Below are 13947 nucleotides of genomic sequence, written 5' to 3' on the forward strand. Positions count from 1 at the left end.
ATTGTCGAAAAATTTAAGAATAATGTGCCTCAATTTAAAATTGCAAAGAGTAAATTTCAGCGGGATGGTGTTAGGGAGTGTTGGCGGGGATGTAAAGAGTTGGGCACGATGACATATCTGTGGTGGAGTTGTCCAAAAATAGAACTGTACTGGAACCAAATCCTAGCCTTCATTAAAGAGATTACTAACAAAGAGGTGAAAGCTGATCCCTGGGTAGTGTTATTCCATGGGACAAAAATTGGGCTCAGACAATATAAGGAATCGGTGATTCCCCATTTGCTGAATGCAGGTAAAAAACTAATACCGAAAAAATGGCAAGAGAAGGAGGCCCCGTCAATGTGGGAATGGGTGGATGCGGTAGAAAAGACCTATAAGATGGAGTGTTTGAGAGTCAGCTTGGAAGAGCGGAGTAATACACCAATCATAGAGAAATGGAAGTGTTGGGCAGATTTTAGGAAGAAATGGCTCATCTCAGAGGGGTTGAGAAAGCCCTAAAATAGGTGTAGACAAGATACAATAAGGTACAAACTAGATAGAAATTAAAACTCTCACAGGGAAAACAAGATAAGGTGGTCCACAGATAGGAAGGAGGGGGGGGGGGGGGGTCGAGGTAAGAACTAGAAGGGGGATAAGATGGGAGTGTGATACCGGAGGGATGATATGGTTATTATGAAGGTTGTTAGCCTGGCATTAACACTCTCAAAAAAAAAAAAAAAAAAAAAAAAAAAAACTTGCCACTATGATGTGACTGCATGGAAGGGACGCTGAGCTGTAAGCTGAGGTGGTCCCATGGTTATTAAATTGATTTCACTGAGTGGTTAATAAAAAAAAAAAAAAAAAAAAAAAAAAATTGCAAAGACTTTAAATTTATCATCTACAGTACATGTCATCAAAAGATTCAGAGAATCTGGAGGAATCTCTGTGCACAAGGGTCAAGGCCAACACTCAATATTGGATGCCCATGATCTTTGGATATTTGTAGCTGCTGACTTTTACATGTTTTGGGGGTGACACAAGATCCTCTTTAATAGTAGCTATTCAAAAGATGTTATGCACACCATCACAAAACTAGTGCCAGACAGGGACTAATTAACAGCCCTGTAGCATAAAACACATTTCTGGACATGACAAAATGTTGGCATCGCTGGAAGGCAGTATTGAGAATTTACAACTATTGGTCATTTTACAGGAAACGTATAAGGCCGCGTACACACGGGCGGATTGTCTGCCCAACTTAGTCCGCTGAACCGTGTTTCAGCGGACAATCCGCTCGTGTGTGGGCTTCAGCGGACTTTTTCAGCGGACAGTCTGACGGACTTAGTCTTTCGGAATTTCCGTAATTTTGTCCGTCCAAACTTGGTTTCAGCGGACAATCCGCTCGCGAGTAGGCTAGTTCGACGGACTAAGTATGGCGCATGCTCAGAAAGGATTTACACGGCCGAAGGTTGCATTGCAGTGTATTGGACGTCGAATTTCTAGTTCCGTCGTACGTGCCGTACACGTCATCGCGCAAGCTTTCGGCGGACTGTCTGTTCATCGTGTGTGGTCAAGTCCGTTCATTCGAAAGTTGGACGGACTGTCTGTCGGATTGTCTGACGAACTTAGTTGGGCAGACAATCCGCCCGTGTGTACGTGGCCTAAGGCTTATACAGGCTTGACATATTTTTACTTGCTGCTAACTCAAAAAACCTCTATTGCTCTCAGCCTCCTCCAAATCAAATCTCCTTTTCTATTGTGTTGCTGTTATCCAACTTCCTGTTAAAAGGTGGCTATGTTTGTTCTCCATAGTCCTTTGCATGCAGGAAAGTAGCATGTAGCTACCTTTTCTTGTCTGCTCCCAAGATGGACTAGGCACTATGGGATTTATAGTGTGCATAAAGCAGTGCACTGCTCACTCCAAACAGAGAGAAGTGAGGGGAAAAAGGCAGAATACCACAGTAAGAAATTATTTAATGAAGAATAAATTATAGGGCCAATAAGTAGTGATGTGTATAGATTATTCTGGAGAATAAGGGTACTGGTTTTTGCCACTTTAATGCAAGGCTTATTGAAGGTAAATAACCCAAAGTAGCCCATAACAGGCAACAAAGTCAAGGTAGCCATTGAGGCTGCCAGAGTTATCAGAATAGGTCACCGAACGAGTCAGATTGGTAACTGTGTATTTAATAGAATATCTAATATTATACAATATAGTAAGCATATTTGTGGAAATACATTCAGAGTAAGGCAAGTACCTTACCAGTGTGCATGTGGCTATACTGCTCCTGTAGGTTTCAGAAGTGAAATGCATTCTGTACTTCTGTAACCCGTTTTCAGCTGTAAGCGGGCTAAAATCTGCTGTCAGTTGACATCACTCAGCTGGTCCAGGCTTGGGGAATATCCCGACCATGTGGTCGGGATCCACCCAGATGCCTGGACTGACACCTGGCTCAGCCTTTCAGTGATCCACTGAAAGTCTGACCCGGCCCCTCCCGCACCCTCAACAGCCCAGCCCTTCAGTGAGCGATGGAGGGGAGCGCAGAGAACCAGTGACTGACAGTAACGGCTCTCTCCTCAGAGTAGAGGGGAAAACTGAGCAATCGGCAGTGTTTGATCGCTCAGTTCTCACTGCAGAGCTGGCGGGGGACAGATACAGCATCCGATCCATATTACCCTTTTTAAGGCCAAGTTTACCTTTGGGAACATGCTACACCCATATAGGTACATGAGGCAGTCATATTTGTGCATTATATATACACATGCTGGTTACCAGCAAAGGGATTGTTTTTAAGCACAGTTCTTGACATTGTCAACTTGCACTAATAGACTGCAAAAGGAAAGAAAAACAAACACTCTCTAAGTGTCGTAGTGTATTCTGTTACTGATCTTCTCGCAGCAGTTGTTCAAAGCTGCAGGCATATGGAGAGCCCCAAAGCTGCCCATACATGGGTCAAAATTCAGCACGTTCAGCAAGGACTGGCAGAATTTTGATTCATGTATTGGCACTGAGGTTGTAAAAAAAAAAAAAATCAATGTACCAATCAGCTTCTTACAACCGCCCAGCTGGAAAATTTCCTGACTATTAGCAGTCTGCAGTGCTGATCAGTGTATTCTGATGGTTGTGAAACCTCCCTGATATCAGAATAGAATGACACAGCAGGAGGGATTCCTCCATCCACCTCAAATGCGTTGATCGGGTCAGTTTTTTCATTCAACCCGCTGGCTGGAAAAAACAAAACAAAAAAAAAAAAACTGTTCCATCTATGGCCAGCTTTAGACGAAGAATCTAGGAATCAGTATGAAATAATTATTAGAGAAATATAGCACAGTAGCATTGTGCTTTACCAGTATATTAAAAAAAAAAAAAAAAAAAAAATCACATCAAAAATACTTTCTGGTATATGATATAAAAGTGTCTATCATAAAAACTGCTTGTACTGCCCACACACACCGTTTTCTTTAAATTTTCAAAGCAGGTCTCACTGTGGTTGGTTGCTATGGAGCCATAAAGCCAGTTCTTATGAAATACACAGAATCGAGGCACAAAATGAATACCTACTAAAAATAGGCAATAGTGTCCCTTTAAAAAGAGAGAAACCGTGGTTTCTTTTCATTGTATTGTTGCTACCGGATGAACGTATCCAAATGAATCTAACAATACCTGAAATTTGAGTTTTTGCTGAGCCTCCAAGGCAGACCTCTTCCACTCTTCCACTTCTTTCCGTAAGTGTTCATTCTCGTGCACCAGCTTTAGCCTCTCTTCACTCACACAACTGCTCTCTTTTCTTTCCGACTCCAACATTTCGTTCAGCTTTTGAATAGTTTCATGACACCTGGACAACTGCTCTTCAGAGCTAAAAGAGAGAGGAAAAAAAAAGGGCACATGCATATCTTATCCAGAAAAAAAAAAAAAATCATTAATACTGCATTAAATATTCAGAAAGTCAGAACAGAAAAATCTGACAAAAATGAGGGAGCTTGTCATGATATATTAAAGTAGATTTAACTAAATGACTAAAATCTCATGGTAAGGTTTAATAGGTTTATTTTATTTTAAAGGTCATTTTTTAGAATCTTGAAATATGCAGCAGTCATAAAAATAATACCCAATGATTCTGCCAAAAAGGTCCTTGTTCATACACTTTTTGTTAAGGGTGACGATTGTCTCTAAGTAGTACTCCTGCTTTTTTCACACTGTCATTTAAACCCCTAGTGGGGTGATAACACACATTGTACAGACATGTTCCACCACTGTCACTACAAGGAAGCCAGTACTAAGCAATCATATTCAGATAATGCTGGAGGGAGTGCATGTAGACAGAAGGGGCTGAATGAAGCTGAAAGAGACGAGCAGCACTGAGATTTATAAAAGGATATAGAAAGGTGAAAACTATGAAAAACAAAAAAAAGTCAGTTGTTTATGATACACAATTCTTTATGAACCTAAAGCTGGATATATACTGTTAGTTTTTTTTTCATTCAGCCCAAATAAAAAGCAGATTCCTCCATCCACACCAACAAGGTGGGTGGAGGAATTCACTTGATCGCTGCCGGGACATTGTATTCTGCAGCCCCATACACACTATCAGTTTTTCCTTCAGATTTACCAAAACCATATAATATGAGGTCAAACCTTAGGAGTTTCAATTTGTATACAATCAGGTAGGCCCTTGCACTATATGGTTTTGGTAAACTCGTAGGAAAAAAAATCAGCAGAAAATCTGATAGTGTGTATGGGGCAAGAGAGTGGGACCCACTGCTGTTACAATACACTGATCATTGGCTACAGCCGCTGATCGAGCAAAGTTTTCCAGCTTGTCCTTTTGCCTTCTGTTGGGACGACCACACACTGATCGCAATTTGGACAGCCCCTGCCGAACTAGATGAATTTCAATAAATGTATGGCCATCTTTAGAGAAATATTTATCAGTAAATGTGCATCTCACCCAACATTCACTGGTGGTGAAACAATCCCTGTTGTGGAAAACACATGTACCAGGAAGATTTTGTAGTGAAAAGTTTAAAGTTACTTTACAATTTACAGACATAAATGATAATAGCAGTCAATGGGGGAGATTTACTAAAACTGGCGCACACAGAATCTGGTGTAGCTGTACATAGTAACCAATCAGTTTCTAACTTTAGCTTGTTCAATCAAGCTTTGACAATAAAACCTGGAGGAGGATTGGTCACCATCATACCCCCCAACTGTTCCAGATTAGCCAGGACTGTCCAGGGATTGCAAGTAAATCCCCACATCTCCAGGGGGAATATTACCCTATAGAGCATGAACAACATTTTATGCAGTGTCTGTAACTTCCAGGGGCTTATATCTTCCAACTGTCCTGGATTTGCTGGGACCATCCAGAGATTTCATTTAAATCCTGGAATCCTGGCAAATCCGTGCTGAATCCTGGAGCCCAGTGCTGGAACAAATTCCGGCACTAAGCTCCAATAACTGGCCTGACCATTATCTGACCTGATGGAGCACGCTACCATGTACACCTGAAAAACCTACCCTGCATCTCTGGTGGGGTGTCTGGGGTGCCACACTCTGCTATTTACCCCTCCCTGTACAACACACCACAGAGTGAACTGATGCCGCCTCCTCCTCCTTGGCACCGACATTCTCATGTACACATAAAGGAGGAGGAGCCGGGGACGAGGGACACCACTCTGTATGAGCTGCTCTGATGAGTTTATTATGAATAGAGACTTACAGAGGAGGGGGGTACAGTGACAGGAAGTGGGGGGGGGGGCAGATAACAGCGGTCTATACTTGGAGGAGAGATTTGGCAGGGCCAGCGGTAAGAGGATATGTTCTGGAGGGAGCTTTTGGAGGGGAGAGGACTTTATTGGTTGGAGGTTGGATTTGAAACCCCCCACTCCCACCTTCTAGCACAAATCCTTTCCACTCCTAAAGAGCCCCCTTATATAGCCACCGTGCTGCAGCTCAATTTCAGGGTCTTGGCAATCCTTTTATAGCCTAGGCCATCTTTATGTAGAGCAACAATTTTTTTTTTCAGATCCTCAGAGAGTTCTTTGCCATGAGGTGCCATGGTGAACTTCCAGTGACCAGTATGAGAGAGTGAGATCAATAACACCAAATTTAAAACACCTGCTCCCCATTCACACCTGAGACCTTGTAACACTAATGAAGCTCAAACAAGTTCTGAACCCTTTTTTGTCACTCGAATCAGGGCAGATTTGGGCGTTTTTCTTCTTTTTAAATTGGTGACCTTTTGCCCTGCACAAAATCGCATCAAAATGCAGTAAAAAACGCAGCAAAATCGCCGTAAAACCACACGATTTTCTGCCTGAAAACGCTACAGTCAGGTGTGAATGGGGCCTTAGTGTGAAGAGGGATTAGAACACCTGCCAGAAAGTAAAACAAAATTCCACATTTTGAGTTGACATTAGAAGTAAGACCCCTTTCACACTGAGGTGATTTACAGGCGATATATCTCAAAAATAGCGCCTGCAAAGCGTCTCTCCTGTCACTCCAATGTTTCAATTTATATGCAATCAGGCCCTCTATGAAAATCTTGAAAATTCCAACAAATGTAAGTGCAGGCAAGAGATTCATGTGCCTGTTTTACACAAATCTGGGGCATGCACAGCATGTGGAGGTGCACTGAAATCAGAGTGTCACTAAACCCACATCACAAAAAAAAAAAACTATCAATAAATGCTGTATTACACGCTCAGTCACTATGAGATTCATTTCAGTATTCTGCAAAAAACCTGGTTGATCCTGCTATTCTCCATCTCCCTCTTCTGTCTAAGTTCCCAATTCAGCTAGGGATTTTGCAGTTGTGGTGGCTACTCTGCACATGCTCAGCTCTCAGTGAGTTTCTATGCTGAGCACTTCCTCCTATCACATCTGTGCAGCCCATATAGAGTCACACATGTGGGTGTATACACAGTGGTAAATGGCAGCCCACTTTCTCTCTCCTCCGTGCCCACTAACCAGCTTAATAAAATAGGTGTGGGATATTACATGTAGATTAATGGTGGCTTCACCTCCCTTTTATTATAAGGCACAGGCTGGGGGGGGGGATGGGACACAGCTTGTGACTGGCAGAAATCCACCCACACCATGTTATTTCCACAAAATAATACGCATTTCATTCAGGTATATATTTGTGTGCCAATTATAGCAGTTTACGGATATTTTTACTCTAAATTCCAAAGGCTTTTTTGTTTTGTTTTTTTGAACACGTGACCAGTAGCAGAAGACTAGACGCTCCTCCTGCTTATGTTATCCCTGCAGACAGACTGGGAAAGAGCTGGGTCATGTGACAGCTGTTTATCAATTAGGAGAAAGATACTTAGATTTTTTTTTTTTTTTATTAAAATAATTACAGCGCCATCATCCACATACAGAAAGAGAAGGGATAATGAAAATGAAACCGTGTTTGTTTGGTATCATTTTAAGGTTTATTAACCATTCTCTACTATATGTAGACTGTGACAGACCTAGCCGGGACCAAGGCTTTTGGAGGGGACTGAATGCGAGCCTCTTGCCCACCGATTATGGGCCCTGGCATTTGGGGGAATGGTGCTCTTTGTGAGCTGTATGCCTGGGGACCCCTGAGGTGGTGTTACTTGGATCCACCCCCCACCCCCAAGACACACAGACTCTGGATATGTATTTGCCATATTAGCAATAGTGACTGAATCATACTGTTGGGACACAAACTGTTAGATGCTAATGTCAGGAACTCCAGCCACCTGTCTGTTGTGTAAATGAGTCTAGTCTGGCTTGTAAGAGTATTCCACACATTGTTGTTTGTGCTAATCAACCCTGTGTTGATGTTTATGGTAATGTGTATTGAATAGTCAGTAAGTGAGCTAGGAGACAAAGTCTTACCCTGAAAAGTCTCATCTCTCAGACAACTAGTCTAGGTCAATGATTAGATAATTAGCTCATGCTAATTAGGTTAGGTTTTGGTCCTCCTGCTGTATATATTTGTGGGAGATATCAAATAAAAGGCTATTCCTGATGTACTCCAAGACTGGTGTTGTCTAGTTCTTGGGGGTTCCTATAGCCATATCCATTGGACTCGTGTTCCAGGACTTAGGAAGCGGTGTACTGATGGAAACATTCAAGTGGAGAGTGGGGGATAGGTTCCGTCACATAGACAATAAGACCTTGTTTTATAGATAAACAATGAATATATAAAGAATTCCTAGAACACTCCTCCCAGAGTACTGGCCACTGTGGTCAGTTTTTAAAATAAAGGAGACAGGGCAAAACCTGGTGGCTTTTTTTTTTCAATGCCAGAGTTGGGCTTTAAATTAGGACCATAATAATTACAGAAAATATATACAAACACCATTAAACATTTCTATTACCAATTCAATATATGGCCAAAAACCGTACACATCGGCAAGCATAATTTCAAACCGCCAGCAAACTAGGGTTCATTTTACATAGGGAAAAACTTCCTTCAAAGTAATTTGCATCATTTCAATATGCACCGCTTTTCAGTCAGCACACTTCAAGACAAAACACAGACTGAACCTATTCTCCTAAATGGCGCCGATCAGCAGGCTGTGATCCATGTGTTCTGCCTAGGAATAATGCGTTAATCAAAAGTGACTGCAGGTGAAATCAGAATGTAATATTGTCATCTTGCAGTTACTAATTCAGTACATGGAACAATAGCTTAAATGTGTAAGCGCTGATTTGCATCTGATCCAAACTGCGGCGCTCTTTAGGTAGTCTGGAACCAGACAGAAAAATATGCCCTTTGGAGAATTACAATTGTAACTGCAATCACAACTTTTCAGAAACTAGGCATTACATATAGATTTATGCAGATAGAAAGCAGAAAGGGCTGATAAAAAGAAAAAAAAAAAACTACAGTAGAAAAATGAAGAGAGTCGCATAAAATGGATAAGAACCATAAACAGCAGGCTGTAAATGATGGTGTAATCATAGTTATTTTTCTCCTGTCACTAATCAGGTTATTTTTGTAAATAAAATATACTACAGCAAGCGATGGGTTGTACACAATGTTCTAATGCTATACTGGAGATACAAATATCTACTAACAGTAAAGACTACACACGCATACATATACTGTACATACATATAATCATATATACATACAAACAGATGTAGAAAATTTTGACTTGACATACAAAATATCAGTGTATATAATACATTGTAAGTCAAACGTGTTTCTATTTAAAGTGATTTTAAAGTTATAATCTAAAAAAAAAAATAATGTTATACTTACCTGTTCTGTGCAATGGTTTTGCACAGAGTGGCCCCAAACCTCCTCTTCGGGGGTCAACTGTGCTGCCCGCTCCTCCTTTTCTCCATTTGGCCCCATAGATAAGCACTTGCTATGAAGGTAGAGGTGTTGGCTTGATTCCAAGCCAGGCTGGGTGCGTTATTGAAACTTGGCCCTGCCCCTGCTCCCTACTCACAGAATTTGATTAACAATGGCTGCTGCTGCTGCCTCCATGTCCTATGAGGAAAGAAAGAGCAGCACTGGATAGAGGTCTGGCTCAGATAAGTATTTGTGGAGTTGGGGGAGCTGAACATGAAATGGTTTTTATATTAATGCTGAGAATGCAACAATGCACTCTAGGGCTCTGTTATTCCGCAAGGATGTACGGGTCCTTCTGTTGGAGCAAAGCAGCGTGATCTGTGATCACTGAGTCCAATCACATGGTGCTCATTCATGATAGCATTGTTTATTGCAAAACACATGAAAGCCCACTTTGAGTTTGCCACAAAGCACCTGAATGACTCTCATACCGCGTACACACAATTAGACTGTCCGCCGGACAATCCGCCTGTGTGTGGGCTCCGGCAGACTTTTTTTCCCCCAAAAGTCCGGCAGACTTAGAAAGTAGTTTTGACTCAAAAATTGTCCAAAGGACTGCAAGTCTGGCGGACAGTCCGGCCGTCTATGTGCTAATCCGCCGGACTTTTGAAATGAACGGACTTTCCCGCACACTGAGAAAAGTTCGTTCATTTTGAACGTGGCTCTAGGTAGACGGGACTAGCGAAGGAAGTCAATGTCAGATTGACATGTCGCTGGCCCCCTCACCTGGTATGGACTTGAAGGGGAAGCCCTATGGCGAAAAAAACGGCGTGGGGGTCCCCCCAAAGGTACATATCAGACCCTTATCTGAGCACGCAGCCCGGCCGGTCAAGAAAGGGGGTGGGGACGAGCGAGCGAAGCCCCCTCCTGAGCCGTACCAGGCCGCGTGCCCTCAACATGGGGGGGTGCTTTGGGGAAGGGGGGGCGTGCGCCCCCCCACCCCAAAGCACCTTGTCCCCATGTTAATGAGGACAAGGGCCTCTTCCCGACAACCCTGGCCGTTGGTTGTCGGGGTATGCGGGGCGGGGGGCTTATCGGAATCTGGGAGCCCCTTTAATAAGGAGGCCCCCACATACCGGCCCCCCACCCTATGTGAATAAGTATGGGGTACAATGTACCCCTACCCATTCACCTGGTGAAAAAAATGTAAATAAAACACAACACAAGGTTTTAAAATAATTTATTGCACAGCTCCGGGGTCTTCTTCCGTCTTGGGGGGTCTTCTCGCCGGACTTCTCTGCTATCTTCTGCTCTTTTACTAGTGGAGGAGCCCGGCTTTCTTCTTCATCGCCGTCCGAGGGGTCTTCTTCTGACTTCGGGGACTTGTCCCCCTCATCGATTCTTCTTGCCGGGCCTCCGCTTTCTTCCTTTAGCTCTTTTACTAGCGGTGGCCCGGTCTTCTGTCGCCGCCCCCTCTTCTTCCGACTTAGGGGGTCTTATCCCCCTCTTCGGTTCTTCTTGCTGGGCCTCCGCTCCTTCTTCCAGCTCTTTTACTAGCGGCGGCCTGGTCTTCTGTCGCCTCCCTCACCGCCGCCGCCTTCTCTTCTTCTTCCTTGAGATGTTGACGCGACGCTCTCTCTGGCCGCAATGACAGGGACGCGTTGCGCAGCGACTTATATAGGGGACAATGGGCGGGGTCACTGGGTGATGTCCCCACCCATTATGATGTCACAGTCCCAGCATCCTCTGTCGTTGAATCAACATCTCAAGGAAGAATAAGAGAAGGCTGCGGCGGCGACAGAAGACCGGGCCACCGCTAGTAAAAGAGCTGGAAGAAGGAGCGGAGGCCTGGCAAAAAGAACCGAAGAGGGGGACAAGACCCCCGAAGTCGGAAGAAGAGGCGGCGGCGACAGAAGACCGGGCCACCGCTAGTAAAAGAGCTGCAAGAAGGAGCGGAGGCCCGGCAAAAAGAACCGAAGAGGGGGACAAGACCCCCGAAGTCGGAAGAAGAGGCGGCGGCGACAGAAGACCGGGCCACCGCTAGTAAAAGAGCTAAAGGAAGAAAGCGGAGGACCGGCAAGAAGAACCGAAGAGGGGGACAAGACCCCCGAAGTCGGAAGAAGACGACCCCCGGACGGCGACGAAAAAGAAACCCAGGCGCCTCCGCTAGTAAACGATCTAGCAATAGAGCAGAAGATAGCAGAGGAGTCCAGCAAGAAGACCCCCCAAGACGGAAGAAGACCCCGGAGCTGTGCAATAAATTATTTTAAAACCTTGTGTTGTGTTTTATTTATTTTTTTCACTAGGTGAATGGGTAGGGGTACATTGTACCCCATACTCATTCACATCGGGTGGGGGGCCGGATTCCGATAAGCCCCCCGCCCGCAGACCCCGACAACCAACGGCCAGGGTTGTCGGGAAGAGGCCCTTGTCCTCATCAACATGGGGACAAGGTGCTTTGTCCCCAAAGTACCCCCCATGTTGAGGGCACGTGGCCTGGTACGGCTCAGGGGGGGGGGGGCTCGCTCGTCCCCACCCCCTTTCCTGACCGGCCTGGCTGCGTGCTCGGATAAGGGTCTGATATGGACTTTGGGGGGCAGCCCCACGCCGTTTTTTCGGCGTAGGGCTTCCCCTTTAAGTCCATACCAGGTGACGGGGCCAGTGACGTGTCAATCTCACCGCTGAAGGCGGCGACATTGACTTCCTTCGCTAGTCCCGTCTACCTGGAGCCGCATTCAAAATGAACGGACTTTCCTCCGTGTGTGGGCAAGTCCGTTCATATCAAAAGTCCGGTTGTGTGTGGGCAGGTCCACTCGTTCGCCAGGTCCGTGCGAAAGTCCGGCGGTCCTCCGCTTCAAAGTCCGCCGGACTAAGTCCACCGGATAGTCCGATCGTGTGTACACGGCATCAGACTGTCAGGGACAAGATTCTCTAAACGTTATATTTAGAGGAAATCGGGCACCACTTATCACCTGCCCTATACCACCTCAACAGTGAAGCATGGTGGTGGCAGCATCATGCTGTGGGGGGAGAGGGGTGTTTTGCAGCAGCAGAGACTGGGTTCCACATCACTCAGGATTTCAGACTGGGTTGAAGGCTCACCTTCTAACATGACAAGGATCCTAAGCACACAGCCAAGACAACACAAGAGTGGCTTAGGGACAACTCTGTGAATGTCCTGAAGTGGCCCAGCCAGAGCTCTGACTTGAACCCTATTGGACATCTCTGGAGAGACCGACGGTGCCCATCCAACCTGACTGAGCTTGAGAGGATTTGCAAAGAATGACAGAAAATCCCCCAATCTAGATGTACTAAGCTTGTAGCATCATACCCAAAAAGATTTGAGGCTGCAATTGCTACCAAATGTGTTTTAACAAGTTCTGAGTAGAGGGTTTGAAAACTTTAGGCTCCTTTTACACTTGTGTGACTTGAAAGGCGCGCCGATTTTACCAGGACTTTGACGCGACTAGAAGCAATGCCTGTGTAATCTTGAGGTCTATGGACCCCAAGACGCATCAAAGTGGGACTAAAGTAGTGCTGGGACTACGTTGAAGTCGTTGCGACTTGAAGAAGCACAGATATGAATGGTACTCATTGGAAATCAGTTCCCCTTTAACCACGTAACGTACATGTACTGCAGCAGGTCAGCTCTACTGCTCAAAATCAATGCAATAGCCACTGGAGGGCAGAAGGGGAGCCAATCAGCGGGTCCGGTGGGCCCGATGTCTGCCGCGATCATTCCCGAGAGAGGCAGAATGGAGGTCTGCCTATGTAAACAAGGCAGATCGCTGTTCTGACAAGGGAGAAGATGGAGATCTTGTGTTTCTGCTGAGCAGGAACACGGATCTCTGTCTGCACCCAGTTAAACGAACCCCCACATAGTTAGCAAGAACCCCCTAGGGAAACATTTAATCCTCTGATCGCCACTGAGGTTAACCCCTTTCCTGCCAGCGTCATTAGTACAGTAACAGGGCATATTTTTAGCACTTATCACTGTAATAATGTCACTGGTCCCCTAAAAAAGTGTCAGTTAGGTGTCCGCCGCAATGTCGCAGCTAAAAATCGCTGATCTCTGCCATTGCTAGTGAGAAAAAATAAATATTCCCATATTTTGTAGACGCAATAACTTTTGTGTAAACCAATCAATATATGCTTATTGGGATTTTTTTTTACCAAAAATATGATTTTGACAGTTACCAGCTCTCGCTTCTGCTCCGATCGCCTAAGCAGAAATTCCCATACACCCCGCAGTCTTCTGGGACACGTGACAGTTCCCTGAAACCTACAGGATAATTCACAATGTGCAGTGCAGCTCACACATGTGCAGTGGACAACCGGTTGTGAAGCTGTAAGTTGTCACAGCTGGGTGCCCACAGTTAACACGCCAATGCCAGGGACAGACAATCGGAGATGAAAATGGTCAGCACACTGCTGGATCGGCAGTTTTTGTAGCTGCTCCCTTTTTAAACAGGAGACTTGTTCTTCGCTTTAACCACCTCAATACAGGGCACTTATACCCCCCTTCCTGCCCAAGCCAATTTTCAGCTTTCAGCGCTGTCACTTTTTAAATGCCAATTGCGTGCTCATACTAAACTGTACCTAAACAAAATTTTTATAATTTTGTTCCCACAAATAGAGCTTTCTTTTGATGGTGTTTGATCACCTCTGCGGTTTTAATTATTTG

The 13947-nt window shown here is 44.8% G+C and overlaps 1 protein-coding gene across 1 annotated transcript in view; it reads right to left on the reverse strand.

Annotated features, from left to right (window-relative positions):
* SCLT1 (sodium channel and clathrin linker 1) overlaps nucleotides 1–13947 on the reverse strand; it is a 250067-nt gene that overhangs the window by 42773 nt on the left and 193347 nt on the right. The window contains 1 exon segment of the mRNA XM_077476898.1: nucleotides 3641–3833. Coding sequence (XP_077333024.1) covers nucleotides 3641–3833 — 193 coding nt within the window.

Source organism: Lithobates pipiens, unplaced genomic scaffold (genome assembly GCF_037356315.1).
Source record: "Lithobates pipiens isolate NorthernLeopardFrog02 unplaced genomic scaffold, aLitPip1_a1.2 Scaffold_13, whole genome shotgun sequence".
In the NCBI taxonomy this organism is placed as follows: Eukaryota; Metazoa; Chordata; class Amphibia; order Anura; family Ranidae; genus Lithobates; species Lithobates pipiens.